Source organism: Ruditapes philippinarum, unplaced genomic scaffold (genome assembly GCF_026571515.1).
Source record: "Ruditapes philippinarum isolate M1 unplaced genomic scaffold, ASM2657151v2 ctg3138_1_1_1_1, whole genome shotgun sequence".
Lineage (NCBI taxonomy): Eukaryota > Metazoa > Mollusca > Bivalvia > Venerida > Veneridae > Ruditapes > Ruditapes philippinarum.
Window position 1 is genome coordinate 37,295 of NW_026855510.1, and position 16,494 is coordinate 53,788.

At 34.2% G+C, this 16,494-nt stretch overlaps 1 protein-coding gene across 1 annotated transcript in view; it reads right to left on the reverse strand.

Moving 5' to 3' along the window:
* The window catches only part of LOC132743588 (transaldolase-like), a 33,397-nt gene extending 16,903 nt beyond the window's left edge, over window positions 1-16,494 (reverse strand). The window contains exons 1-2 of the mRNA XM_060732120.1: window positions 16,364-16,494; window positions 819-956 (exon numbers count right to left, since the gene is read on the reverse strand). Of these exons, the coding sequence (XP_060588103.1) occupies window positions 819-912 (94 nt within the window). The 5' untranslated portion in view covers window positions 913-956; window positions 16,364-16,494. The remainder of the gene's footprint in view (window positions 1-818; window positions 957-16,363) is intronic.

The following is a 16,494-nucleotide window of genomic DNA, read 5'->3' on the forward strand; positions in this document are numbered from 1 at the left end:
CAAATTTCATAATTTTAAAGCTAAAGGTACAAAAATTTGACACAGTACAGCTAGGTTCTTCTCCTAACTAACAAACTAGTTTGTTTAGTTCTGATTATGTTGACACTTATATCCAAGGCCCGTCAAGGAGGGTATCAAAATTACCTAAATTGTACATACTACAGTACCATGTGTCCGGACAGATATGTAATAATGTTGATTTAATTCAGATAAAAGCTTTGGTGTTCTTTTTTTTATTTTAACATGACACACAATATTTCAGCAGCAAATGCTGAAGTTTTGGATATTCTATTGTTTACTTTGCAAATAATTATTGCTGTTGTATGAGGTCAGGCATTGCTTTCTTGACCCCCAAATTTCAACGTCAACATTCTTGAAATAGACATTAAAATATTACCATTTACGGAGGTTGAAATAAATTTATTTACTTAATTATAGAAGAAACATGCATTTATTGTTGATAAAAAAGTGACTGACAACCACTGAACAAAGAAAATTCTAAATCAAGCATTTTCGGGGCCGTCCGGGTTTGGTGGTTGTCCGGTTTTGGTGGTCCCCAACCAGTAGCCATTTAAAAAACTAAATTATGGCCGCTAAATTATCATTGATTCCAGTGTTAAAACAAGATTTTGTTTATTTCTCCACTCATAAATACATAAATTGAATGGAAAATAATTGTGCATGATGACATAATTCTTTATAAAATATGAAAATTATTTTAAAAACATTTCCCACTTAATTTTCAGCATTTCAACACTGTTCAAACATGACAGATAAATTCTGTGAAGAACAAGAAGACAACCAACAGCACAACTCACCATCGATGTCACCAGAATCAGCGACAACTGTCGTGAATGTTTTCAACTGGTCTAGAGATGACATTGCTGTTTTCTTCTGCGCAGGCTCTGTCATAATGAGATGTATATGTGTTATCTCGGATATTTATAAGTCAGGAAATCTAGGACGGTGGAGGCTATAAGACATCCCTTTCCTGGAGTAAGGCGGAGTTTACTATTATAAGCGTTTTTTTTAGCGCGAATGTTAAAGAGCGTCTGAGTGAACGCTGCTATAGTGAATGGAAAGGGACGTAAATATGCGAAATGTACTTTTATTTCTCCATCAGTTTTTATTTTAATAAAGAAAACTAATTATATCGCAATATTAGATCTACGTTGAATTGAAGTTATGTTTTCAAAGCAACTTATAGCATCACGAAACTATATGTGCGTGTCTCTACTGTATATTATAACGCTAATAATTGTGAAATTGTATACTTTTAGTTGCTTTGTATATTTATGCACTTACAAAACACATTATGTTATGACTATTATTAAGTGAATTTACATAAATTGTCGTCATTTGAGGTGAAGGCAAACCAATTTTTTTAAAGGGTTCAATCAATTACACCAATAAATAGTTTGTCTTGGGTAAAATAAAGACGACAACCCGTGTATGGTGGTCACCTGCCACAGTACCTAAATAAAGTGCAATCTAAACTTGAGATGTACATGCTTCCGAATGTATCACCAATAATAAGTAATTGTAGGTAATCAATTACACCCCTAACGCATGTTACCTGTAATAATTAAACATGAAAAACAGTTCGCCCATAATCTGATAGAGTATAATTATATATCAATGACGACAACCAATATATGGAGGTTCATCTTTTTATACCCTTATACGATCATATAAAGTGTATAGCCTACCGGGTTAGACTGTAAACTGAATGATGTATCCCTAGAAAAGTGCATTGTTAAATGCAATTCTGACAGCCAGTATCTGGATGTAGACAAGTTTAATGTCTGAATGTAAAATCATGTACTTTACTTGTATATTAACTCCATTTATTCTATTACGTGTATAGCCATTACATATGAACCTTCTTTTTTTACAAATAATGCAAGTTTAGGAATAGTGAACTTTTGATTCATAAATGAGGTTATGAAAATATTGACAATTATGTCAACAACCAATATACGGATGTAAGGTCTGCGGGTTAAAAATTTTAAAATTTACATGTATATACATTTACTTTACAATCTTCTGGTATAACATGTACTTAATAAGCTAAGATTACGTTAAGAACATGTAAATTTGGGTAAAAGGACAACCCGCTTTTGGAGGTCAACTGCTTCGATGCCTGACTGAAGTGCAGTACATAATTTAAGCTACAGTCTCACTTACATCCCGGCAAAGCCCCGGTAGACGTCCAGGTGATCTGGGAACGGCCGGAATACATCCATAACTCTGCCAGCAACGTCCGGGATGATCCTGGTACATCTGGCATTCGACCCCGGAAATAAAAAAAATATCTAATATCACCGGGATGGTCCGTGATAACCCGGGGAGTATAGCTTTGCCCTGCCGGGAACGACCGGGGTTACACCGGGGAAGCACCATAGCTCTGTCGGCAAAAACCGGGTATGATCCGGGGTATGATATAGCCGGTAGAGCTACGTACGGCAGAGCCCTTGTGAATGCTGGCAGAGCCCCGGAGAATGCCAGCAGAGCCTCGGAGAATGCAGTCAGAGCCCCGGAGGATGACGATGGAGCTAAGGTTGATCCCGGTAGAGCCCCGATAAAGTCCGGTTTGATTCCAAAAGAACCACGACAATTTGCGATGATTGCACTTGTTTGTTTTACCTTCCCATTTCCATTATATCCAGTCTTGCGTAAGGATTTTTCAGAAAATCATCATGCATTACTGTTCTTTATATTAAATAAAATTATGTATTGATCAATGTAATCATGTAATCATGTTCTCGCGCGTTTTCAATCCACTGGGATTCTAGCTTAGGGGGCTCTGCCTGGATCGTCCTGGGCTCTGCCTGGATCGACCGGGGCTCTGCATGGGTCAATCTAGGCTCTTCCAGCGTCATCCAGAAGCGACTCATTATGATATGACTATCATTAAGTGAATTTACATAAATTGTCGACATTTGAGGCGAAGGCAAACCAATTTTTAAAGGATTCAACCAATTACACCAATAAATAGTTTGTCTTGGGTAAAATGAAGACGACAACCCGTGTATGGAGGTCACCTGCCCCAGTACCTGTATAAAGTGCTATCTAAATTAGAAAAGTGCATTGTTAAATGCAATTCTGACAGCCAGTATCTGGATGTGGAGAAATCTTATGATCATGTATATTCACTTTATTTATTCTATTACGTGTTTAGCCATTTTATATAATAATGCAAACAATGGCAAGTTTATGAATAGCGAACTTTTGAATTCATAAAATGAGGTTGTAAAAACAGTGACAATTATGTTAACAACCAATATACGGATGTAAGGTCTGCGGGTTTAAAATTTTAAAATCTACATGTATATACATTTACTTTACAATCTTCTGGTATAACATGTACTTAATAAGCTAAGATTACGTTAAGAACATGTAAATTTGGGTAAAAGGACAACCCGCTTTTGGAGGTCAACTGCTTCGATGCCTGACTGAAGTGCAATACATAACTTACATTTACATGTACTTGCTTTGGAAAAGGAGTGTTTATTACAACTAACACTGCATAAATTGGCTTGAATGTGGTTTGAATCGGTTAATAAGCATAAGATGGGGGTAGGGGGGGGGGGGGAGAATAAATGAAAACTTGTGGATTGAATCCATGGTTTATCCATAGACAAGTGTTTATGTCGGCATTTTAATGTCTCAATTTTCCCTTAATGTGTACTTCTTAAGACGGAAGAAGAAAACTGGAAAATACCGTTTAAAATCTAAATCAATATAATACTTGAACTATGTTGGTTTTCATCAGCAATGTCGACATGTGTGTGTGTGTGTGTGTGTGCGTGCGTGCGTGCGTGCGTGTGTTTGTGTGTGTGTGTGTGCGCGTGTGTGTGAGTATCGTTTTTACTTTCATTGAATTTAAATAAGTCCAATTGTAGACATAGCAGATTTTTAAATTACTAGGGAAAGTCATATGGAAACAATGACAACAAGCATTGTTGTGTTTTTGTATATAAAATCTTCTTGTATATATGTGCTTTATGAAATAAGATTACTAAAAGGACACGTTTGTAAAGATCCAATCATATACAACAACAATTATATATTTGAACGACAACCCACTTTTGGAGGTCACCTCCTTCGGTGCCCGACTGAAGGCGATATATACGTACAGCATTTAGAGGTTATAACTTACACTGCTTAAACCTGCTTGAATCTCGTTTGAATGCGTTAATAAACATGAATGTAAAAAAAAAAGTTAGGAACTGATAGGGTTTATGAATGACGACAATAATTATTATCTACCTACATTTACTGAAGATTTTTTATGACCTGCAACTACATTAATAGCAGGTATAAATGTATCCAGTCAAATACAATAAATATAAATTTGCTTGGGTAAATCACACATGACGATAACCCATGTAAGGAGGTCACTTGCTTCAGTGCCTGAATAAAAGTCTCTGGATAAAGTGCTGAACGTGTTGTCATATTTAATAAGCAATAATTTAGGTTATCCCTTATACTGCCTAAATTGTTTCGAATGCCTTTTGATGTACCTGCAAGGTTTAGTGTATACTACCTTAAACGACAAACAATATATGGACGTCAACTTCCTTTTCTAATAATGAAATAAATATACCGTGTAATATAATGAAATTCGGTTGATAGAAGCAGTGGTTTATCCGTAGAAAAAAAAACTTCAAATAATTGTATTGCCAAAGGCTTTGGTGACAAACCGCATCTAGATGTCTGATTTTTCTAAAATGTATACATATGTACGACTTAAAACGGAGGAAGATGAAAACTGGAAAAAACGTTTAAAACTGATATCAATGTAAGACATGAACTATGTTGGCTTGAAACATCAATGACGATATGTATAAACATGCAAATTTTCAAATTTCTGGTGAATATGGGTCTGAAAAACAATATATGTATGACAGTATGTGTATATGTATGTTTTTTTTTTTTTTTTTTTTTTTTTTTGTGTAAAACAAAGACTCCAACCCATGTTTGGTGGTCAGCTGCTTTAGTGCTTGAATAAAGTGCATTCACTTGTACTGCCTAAATCGGCTTATGTCTTAAATGCCTCTTTCACCAATACTCAATTAACAAAGAACGTGGCAGAATTCTTACAAAAAAGATGGTGTCAAGAACTCACGACAACCAATATATGGAGGCATGATGGAGGTGTTTTTTACCGCTTGTTCATCTTCATATAAAACGGTGCTTTAAAATCATTGAGTTTCTTCATTAAGCATGCTCGTTGTGTGGAAAAGTTTAAAAACAAACATCACGGTGCATATCCATCTCGGTACCCTCTTTGCGAAATCTGCTCAAACGGTACCCTCTCTGAACATACACAGGTCATTCTCTGCTAAAAACAAACCAGCGATGGATAACAATCCAGTAAAATTTCATTGTAATAAGGAAAGGAGGTATGACATGTAGAAAAGATGTATACCACGGAACACTAGAATGTTTTATTTATGTGCTGATTTGTCATGTGCCGATTTTCATGTACTACACCTTCACAATAAGCTACAAAAAATCGACATGTCTTGTCTCGTCCATCACCTCGACATATATTGTTCGGGCTGAAATGAACCTGTGGCTTGATTATATATGCATCATACATATTTAATATGTTCATATTCATATCATCTTCCGACAAATGGCAGTATATAATTATTGTCAAAAATAAAAGAGAAATTCATAAAAACACCCTACTTTCGGTTTTGCAGCGGCACGGGCTACCTGTCTTAATTTGAATTTTTATATCACAAGTACACTCTCTTTTTTTAACACATAGGTACCCTCAAAGCACGACATGGAACAAAAACAACTTATTTCATGCTTTACAGTGTTTTACTATAATATATTAGATGATTATATTCTGATAAACCACTAGTGAAATTTAAACAAGAGGGCCATGATGGCCCTGAAGTCGCTCATCTGTACATAGGTCCCAGGGCGGTGCCAGTTTAAACCTCTTGGTTTTTTTTTGAAAAAAAAACTTGGAAGACACTCACTAGAAGATGTTTCATGCCAAATATCTAAGCTCTAGCTCTTTGGGTTTTTTTTTTAAAAGAAGATATTTAAAGTTTTTTCTTTCGGTTGCCATGGCAACCAGAGTTCTGTATGGAATTAAATTCTTTGAACAAATTTTAAAGGTGACCACCAAAGGAACATTCCTGTGAAGTTTGGATGAAATTGGCTTAGTGGTGTTAACCGTTTATGAGGAGATGTCATTTAAATTAAGTTTATGGACGGATGGACGCCGGACGGCGCTGGACGAAAAGTGATCACAAAAGATGAGCTAAAAATATAATTTTCACCGTAGCCGGACTACTTTTTCCCCTCATTGCACCCCAATTACAAAGAAACACAGTTATTTCCCAACAATATACATGCATGTGAACACAACAACAACAAATAATAATAAAAAGGAACATTCCTGTGAAGTTTGGATGAAATTGGCTTAGTGGTGTTAACCGTTTATGAGGAGATGTCATTTAAATTAAGTTTATGGACGGATGGACGCCGGACGGCGCTGGACGAAAAGTGATCACAAAAGATGAGCTAAAAATATAATTTTCACCGTAGCCGGACTACTTTTTCCCCTCATTGCACCCCAATTACAAAGAAACACAGTTATTTCCCAACAATATACATGCATGTGAACACAACAACAACAAATAATAATAAAAGGGTGTCTGCTACACTTAAAACAGAATATTGCAGAAGACTATTATTGTTCAGGCTAGTATCTGATGATTTATTTGACATGGAAAATAATCAAAAAGATCAAGATGATGATGTTTTTAGACAAAATTCTCCAAAGCTAGGGCAGTGTTGACAAAAAATAATGCAACAGCTATAAAAAATTGGTTTGGAGAACAAGCCAAAGGAAGCAGAAATCCTTGATGATTCTACATTAAACAAAATGTATGACTCAAAAACCTTAGGTACGAGCAACCAAAGAGCCTTATTTGCACTCAATATTTCGGAATGTTTAAGAGTATCTGATCTATGATAAGGAACGACAAACTAAAACAAGGACAGGGGCTAAGTTACGCGACTCTAGTTACCTGTACAGATATGAATTATTGTTTTATTCTTTTTAAAGTTATCCAATAAATATTAAGCCAAGTATATTGTAAAATACTGAAAAAATATTAAAGCCATCATGTAACACATTACCATTTTGCAACACTGTATTTCTAAATTCTTTAAATTGCCTTTAAACTTCTTTAAAAATTATGCGCAAGTTTACTATAAATTAATAACAAAATCTATTATCCTAAAAAAAATATTAAAATAATCTTATCAGATTAATATTTTAGGTTAAATGAAATAACAGTTTCAAAACAAAACAACAGCTATCCAGACTGGGACTTGAACCCAGGTCTTCTGCTAAAAGAAACAGATATTCTAATCACTGAACTATCTGGATGACTAGTTGATGTTTTGTCTTACACTGTAATATTATAAGTTTAAACAGGATATTTTTTTCAGTGTGTGATAGAAAGTTTATTTCAAAAGTGACCATCAGATTTTCAACATTTTCACAAGTGTTTATTTTCATTTTTACATGTAAGAACGAAATTTCTTACATTTTTTGCTGTGGAAAGTGAATTTATATTTGATAATTTTCACAGTGAAATTATAATTGATAATTTTCACTGTAGCCGGACTATATTTGAATGCGGATGAAAATAATATTTCATAACTAAATGGAATTATCAACAGGAATAAATTCAGTATACAGTGATGTTCTGACATCATGAAGAACTCGTGACGTTACGCAGCAAAACAAGAAAAGATGACTTAAAATCACTAAAATAGCATGAAATATATAGGAAATTTGTATGTTTTGCATGTAAGATTGAAATATATTTTCACTCGTGAACACCAGCAGCAATTATATTTATACCAGTGATTTTTTTTTTCAATTTCCTAAAGGGGAAAATATAGCATGATAAATTACAAAAGGGGAAAATAAAAGTCCAACCACTGAGAATGGAATTTACCCATACATTTTATAAAAATTTCAATTTTAATTCAATTTAGCATGCATGGTACTAGCAGAGGCTATCTAAAGGGACAGCTTTCTGTCTTCTAGCTGATATATTATGGGCTAGGGGAAACAGCCTTTATTCCACTGTAAAATACAGGGAAACAGGAAATGTCGAATGACACATATGCCCCCCTTCCTAGCCCTTGACTCACATTATTGGTTATTTTATTATAGAAACTTGCCATAAATGGGTACATGGAAGTGTTCAATTATGGAAAAAAGGAAAATAATGAAGACTTTGTGATAAATAATTTTCAAGATAATGAGCTGAAACCATTCTGACATTTAAGGCAACTGTGACATTGACCTTTGACCTAGTGACCCAAAAATCAATAGGGGTCATCTATTATATATGACCAATCACTACGTGAAATATAGATTTTGTGATGTATAGTTTTCAAGATAATCAGCAGAAACCATTCTGACATTTAAGGCCCCTATGACCTTGACCTTTAACCTAGTGACCCCAAAATCAATAGGGGTCATCTACTAGTTATGACCAATCACTATGTTATACAGTCAAACGTGTATTAAGCGAGGGAAACACCCAAAACGGTCGCTAAATGAAACGGTCTCTTAAGACAGTCAGCATGATATAAAAGTCAAAATTTATAAATGACAGCTTTCTTATGCGGTGGGAATGTTTTTCAACTTCGTTTTTATATACATGTTGAATAATAAGTACGCTCCTATAATCTAAATGGATGCAAATGTAAAGAAGAGCCACCGCCGGGCGGGGGCAACGCTCGACTTTTTACTTTTTCTAAACGCAAACATAGAAAAGTTTGAACATATCTTAACGTTTCCTTTTTATAAATTTAGTTGGTCTGTCTTGTCACATTAGTTTTATCTATTTTGTATATATATATGAATAGAAACACGCAATTCTATAAATAGAAACATTACGCAATTTCTAAAAATAGAAACATTACGCAATTTCTATAAATAGAAACATTACGCAATTTCTATAAATAGAAACATTACGCAATTTCTAAACATACAAACATTACGCAATTTCTATAAATAGAAACATTACGCAATTTCTATAAATAGAATGCAATTTCTAAAAATAGAAACATTACGCAATTTCTATAAATAGAATGCAATTTCTATAAATAGAAACATTACGCAATTTCTATAAATAGAATGCAATTTCTATCAATAGAAACATTACGCAATTTCTATAAATAAAACATTACGCAGTTTCTATAAATAGAAACATTACACAATTTCTATAAATAGAAACATTACGCAATTTCTATAAATAGAAACATTTTGTTGTTGTTGTTGTTGTTGATGATGATGATAATGATGATCATGATGATGCTAGATATGTATATATATAATTATATTTATATTTTCTATATATACACACACACACACCAATAAATATATAATTATGGTCATTTAATGCACAAATCTGAAAAAATTCAGTAATTTAACCTTCAAGGTCAAGGTCATTAAAGAGCCCAAGCAAATTTGGGTTTGATAAACAACAAGGTCTGGTCCTTAAGAATGTTCTGTTATAATATGAAGTTGATCCCTTCAGTAATAGCATCAAATCAGTTACCGCCAAAACAATAAAAATTTCAATAATTTGACCTTCAAAGACAATGTCATTAATGAGTGAAGGTCAAGGTCTTTCGGTATATTTTTAACTGTTATCTTTGAAGATTATTATGTTCAAGTTTCAAGACAATCCATTCAAAAATAACAAAGTTACAGCCAATAATAGCCAAAAAAATGAATATTTCAATAATTTGACCTTCAAAGTCAAGGTCATTTATGAGTGAAGGTCAAGGTCTGTCTACTTATTTTTAAGGGATATCCCTGAAGATAATTATGTTCAAGTTTGAAGACAATCCATTCAAAAATAACAAAGTTACAGCCAATAATAGCCAAAAAAATGAAAATTTCAATAATTTGGCCCTCAAAGTCATGGTCATTTATGAGTGAAGGTCAAGGTCTGGCTAGTTATTTTTAAGGGATATCCTTGAAGATTATTATGTTCAAGTTTGAAGACAATCCATTCAAAAATAACAAAGTTACAGCCAATAACAGCATGAACAAGCAAAAATTGGACTTTTAACCTTGAAGGTCAAGGTCATATATGGATGAAGGTCAAGGTTAGTGTGGTCTACTGAAAGGTCTTGTCCCAAGGGTTGTTGTGGCTAAGTATGAAGACAATACACCAAGAAATAAAAAAGTTATGATCCAGGTACAAGTTTGCGGCCGGGAATGGGAACGGCAACGGCTACGGCAACGCCGACCCGACTAAAACAATACCTCTACTTTTTTTTTCAAAAAAAGTCGAGCTAAAAATTAATAATTTTATGTATTACCTTGGTAGTAGACATAATCATCCCTCCTTTCTCTCTTCCAGGCATAAACATTCTGTTGTAGATTTTCCTGATCTTCAGTTGAAAACCTGTTTATACATGTTTTAACCCTTAGCTTGCTGGAACCAGGGATATAGAATCTGACAAGTCTGCATATGTGTGCCGTCTGACCAAGCTATTGGCTGACTTACAAAACATTTTTATCCCAGCATAATTTGGAGCAAGACAAGTCAATTTAGGAAATTTAGCAGATTAAGGGTTAAAGTAAATAAAAGTGCATATCTATCAAGTTTTATATTCTATTTATGTACAAGACTCTTTGTATAATATTCTAATAAATGAAACAGTTTTTATATAATATATATATAAAATATTTTTAGTAATGAAATGTGAATATTGTAATACAGTTCAATAAGGTATAGCATTGAAAATTTGAAATACATACTGTGACAGTGTCAAAGCACTATACATATGATTTTGAAGCCTGCATTTCTTGATATTCAAAAAAAAGTGGTTACCAAAATCAGGCACACAAGGAAAATGGGCTTTAGTAAAAGACTTTACATGTCGATTCATTTCGCTGGTATCTCTTACGCCATCATCAACAAGACTGAAGAGAATGTTTTTTTTTTTATCACTCGTTTATTCACATTATGTGTAATACAATCAATCTGAAAAATAGAGTATGCATAACTTTGACTTTTTGAAAAATAAGTGGGCTGAAGAAAATTTTCAACTCAACCTATAACTATGGAAAAAATATCAACTAATTATTTAAATTAGTTGCAATCCCAACCAGGATCTTCACTTAGTTGCTTTGTATAATAACTCATTCCTAACTAGTTATTGTCCAAAAAACATTTTTCTATTTTAGTAATAGGGACCCTTGACCCCAGGGGGTCCAAATGCAACCCCAACAGAGGATTCCGCATAATGATGCTTAATACTAAGTTTGATTACAGTATCATAGTCTTAACTAATGTTATTGTCCGCAAACAATGTAATGGACCAACAGACAGACAAACCAACACAAAGCTGACCATTTTTCCCTGACCAATAACAGCGTCAAGTTTGCACAATCTTAAAGCATTAAATGTATTTTTTATACATGTATTTCGACCTCCTCCTCCCCAAATAGCCAACCTATTTTCTCCAATTCTTTATTTTAAATTATTCAAGATAAAAAAATGAATATTAGTGAGCAATTGTCATAAGCTACTTGTCTTGTTTACTTTCAACAAGTATGAGTACATTTATCCAAAATGTAAAGTATTTGATAATACAAAGATGTTTCATTCTCTTAAAAAATACAAAGCAGTGTAATCATTGGAGGATTGACTAAAACAGGCCTGCATTTTAATAAAATATATGATAATAATCAATGGAAAACTGGTGTTGGACAAGAAACAATAAGACAGGTAATAAAGTGGCTACATAAAAAGCAGAATGCAGTAAGAGCTAATAATACTACTAATAAAACTAGCTATGGCAGTTAGTATCTCAAAGTTATGGTTTAATGCATGTGTGCAAAAACACAACATGGCACTTAATCGAAGTCCACAAAGTGTTTCTCAAGTTTCTCAATATCTTAACTGGATTCTTTTAATACTTTTCTTTCACCTTGACCCTGAAGGCATTGCACTTGGCATTTGACTTCAAAAGCAAGTCCATTTTCATCTTTTTTTCAGCCTCCTGAGCAGATTATCAGCCTCTTTCACAAGAACAAACCATAAATAGCTCTGGAGGCAATGGATGCTTAAACTCCTTTTAGCTTCTTTCTTAATAAGTTAGTTACTGTTAAAGACAAAAATATCCAAAATCTTCAGGCAGAAGCATAATCATTTATAAGAGTAAAAGAATATGAAAATAAAACAGAAGCTCATAATCAAAAATAACAAAGATACCCAAAATAATGGAAGAAACTGCCTTAGCTTTTACTGATTTTGCTTCTTGCTGTTTGACAAAAATTTTTTTCTACAAAATTCCCTGACTTTTCCCTGACTTTTGCATATTTTTCAAATTTCCCTGACCAATTTCAAAATTCCCTGATTTTTCCCTGACCTTGAAAAAAAATCATTTTTCCCTGACTTTTCCCTGACCGTGGGAACCCTGAATTAAGAGTGGCATTACATATAAACTGGAAATCAAACTATTGACTTGATAATTATTCTTGCAGGACAATCAAGTTTTTGCTTGTTAGCTCACCTGTCCAGCCGTCTGTCCATAAACTTTTACTTTAAATGACATCTCCTCTTAAACTGCTAAGCCAATTCCATCTAAACTTCACAGGAATGTTCCTTTGGTAGTCAACTTTAAAAATTTGTTCAAAGAATTTAATTATAAGCAGAACTCTGGTTGTCATGGCAACAAGGAAACAAGAGCCACCAGCAGGCGGGGGCAACGCTCAACTTTTAACTTTCTCTAAAAGCAAACAAAGAAATGTTTGAACAAAATCTTTAAAATATACTCATTTATATATATATATATATATATATATATATATATATATATATATATATATATATATATATATATATATATATATATATATATATATATATATATATATATATATAAACAGAAACACGCAATTCTATAAATAGAAACACGCACATACCTGGAGTTGTTGACACGTGGTTGTGACATGTGGTATCACATGGCGGTGTCACATTGTGTCACGTGGTGGTGACATGTGAACTGATGGTGGTGACACGTGGTGTCACATGGTGGTGTCATGTTGTGGTGACATGTGGTGTCACATGGTGTGTCACATGGTGGTGTCATGTTGTGGTGACACGTGGAGTCACGTGGTGGTGTCATGTTGTGGTGACATGTGGAGTCACGTGGTGGATTCTTGGGTGGGGTCACGTGGTGGAGTCATGTAGTGGTGACATGTGGTGGTGACATGTGGTGAAGTCATGTGCTGGTGGTGTCAAGTGCTGGTGGTGTCACATGGTGGTTACATGTGGTGGTGACAAGGTCTTGTCCTTAAGTATGTTTTGTTATAATATGAAGCTGATCCCTTCAATAATAGCAAAGTTAAAGCCAGTTACAGCAAAAACAATGAAAAGGTCAAGGTCATTAATGAGTGAAGGTCAAGGTCTGTCTGGTTATTTTAAGTGTTATCCAAGAAGATTATTATGTTCAAGTTTGAAGACAATCCATTCAAAAATAACAAAGTTACAGGCAATAATAGCCAAAAAAAAAAATAAAATTCAATAATTTGACCTTCAAAGTCAAGGTCATTTATGAGTGAAGGTCAAGGTCTGTCAAGTTATTTTTAAGGGATATCCTTGAAGATTATTATGTTCAAGTTTGAAGACAATCCATTCAAAAATAACAAAGTTACAGTCAATAACAGCATGAACAAGCAAAATTTGGACTTTTAACCTTGAAGGTCAAAGTCATTTATAGATGAAGGTCAAGTTTAGTGTGGTCTACTGAAAGGTCTTGTCCCAAGGGTTGTTGTGGCCAAGTATGAAGACAATACACCAAGAAATAAGACTATAGCAATACCTCTACTTTTTTTTCAAAAAAAAAAAAGTCAATGTAAAAACTGCTCTTTAAAAATTGAATTTAGATATAGATATGTTTTGGGTTTTTTTTAATTATTTTGCTATGGCAATTAATTCACCATTATTTTTAAGTATTAAATATATATTTAAACCTGTTAGTCATGATGATATATTTTCAAATGTAATGGCAATATTTTTACTCCTGATAAGTTTTGTCAATTAAAGTAACTCACCGGTATTACACTTCCTATGTTGTCATCACAAGTGACTGCCTCCTGCCGTTTCCTCACAACACTTCCACAGTCTATACAATTATCAGTCATTTTCAATAACCAACAAATAACTTAAGGGCCGATTTGATACTAGTTTTGGAGCCGATTTGACTAATTTTGGGGCTGATTTGACTTTTAAAAATTGTTGTGTGGCCGATTTGACTAATTTTGAGGCCGATTTGACTGATTTTGAGCCGATTTGACTTGGGGCCGATCTGACTTTGGGCCGATTTAACTAGTTTGCATGAGATTAGATACAATGAAGTATAGTACTCCCCGCGGGTACAGCGTCCTTGCCCATTCCGATGTAATCAGAAAATTTGTTTCTTTACACATTGAATGCCACCAAATACTGTTTCCACCATTAAAGTGAAAGTGGAAGTGCTGCTTTTTGTGAATTTGGATAGAATTTTTTCCATTTCAAATAAATTCTGTCATTGATAGGAAAATCCAAAGCTGCCGGTGTGTGTTAAAAATACTTCTTTATTTTACCCCATATTTAACAGTTAAACTTATAATTTCATGTTCCGACAAGTGAAGGTTGTCTGCTGAAACTGTAGTGACATCATATTCTGTTACAAAAAATTATACTGAATTAAAAAAGGGCCATCAATTAACATACAACGGTACCATAGTGCTCTCCGTTTAAGCTCCCATTCAAAACATGGCTGACTGACCATAGATGTTTCTAATTTAAATTTTGGAGTTATTTCTATCAATGACATGTGTATTTTAATGTCAAGATGCGACAACAAAACACAATTCAATAAAATAGTAAATACAAGTTCTTTTTATTTGCACAATTTGCTGGAAATAATAAGAACAGTGGTACCATAGGGGACCATCCTATGTATAATATAATACAATAATATAATAGTAAAGCTGATCCGCAGATATCTCTTATTTTTCATTTAAAATATATTAGATCACAGGAACCTGAAATTATGTCCAAAACAAAAAAAAAACCCATATATCTATCTATCTCTGGATACTGCCAACCCCTCTTACGAGTGTTACAGGCAGGTATACATTGTATACATTTAAGAAACAGCTTTAAGATACAAGGGAATCCGGGAACCAGTCCCTAGCTCTTATTGAATAGACCCCTTGGTTCTTTTACATGCCCAGTGTATAGCACTGATACATGCGAGGATTACCTGGATTTCTTACCAGTACACCTCTATGTAGGTGGGAAACACTGAAAGTGTCTCTGAAAAATCCCAAGGGTGTAACCCAGGATCGAACCCGGGACCTCAGGAGTGATAGTCAGTGGTTTAACCAACTGAGCTATCGCGCCACCTATAATATATATATATATAATATATACTATAAAAATTATAGTATATATATGGGATTTTTTTTAAATCGTTATTTTTATGTTTTGGATATAATTTCAGGTTCCTGTGATTAGATGGTCTTGATGACATGCAAGTAATCAGAACAAAATGAATGTTTTTTTTTAAGTTGGCCGAGTTGACCCGTGCCGAGCTGGTATACAGGTATAGTGCCGAGCTGGTATACAGGTATAGGGCCGAGTCGTCTCAACCCTGTAGATCTAGTCAAGAGGGGGCTCTGTAGGCTACGTCAACCCATTTATATCAAATAAGAAAAAAACGATATTTTTAAAAGAATAAAATGGGGAGAAACTGTCTGCAAAATATCGCACAAATACAGACAGTTCTCTACACTACAGTGCCAGTGGGGACACAGGCACTAGACACAATTATTTTACCCATATACGCTCATTATACTATATATAAAGAATATTCTTTATAATTATAAAGTATTATGAGCGTATATGGGTAAAATAATTGTGTCTAGTGCCTGTGAGTAGGGAGGTCATGAGGGGTCCCTGTGTGTCCAGTAACACTTTCCGCGTATTTGTTCCGTTCGCTTTTCAGTATAATTTCTAACAAAATTGACAATAATAGAATGAAACATACAGGGTATCTTAAGCTTATTTACGGGTCTTTACTTACACGAAAAGAGAGTTGGTTTGTTTCTCGTGTTAAAAATTGATGTCTCCCAATTTTTTAAGGGAGTTTGAACCAGAAAAATGGTATTTTTTCTGGACAATTTCCCGCGCCTCCGTTTTGGAAGCCTCCATCTTGTTTTTCTGTGATGTCATAAGCATGTGACTTCGAAACTCCGCCTCCTCCAGGAAAGGGATGTCATAAAGTGATTACCATCTAGGACGTCCAATGACACCTTTCTGCGGTGGATATACGTAACCCAACACCGTTAAGCCGGTAAAGTTTATTCAGCGACGAATTATCTATTTTGCGGTCATGACACTCTATCTGAGAATGACATTATGA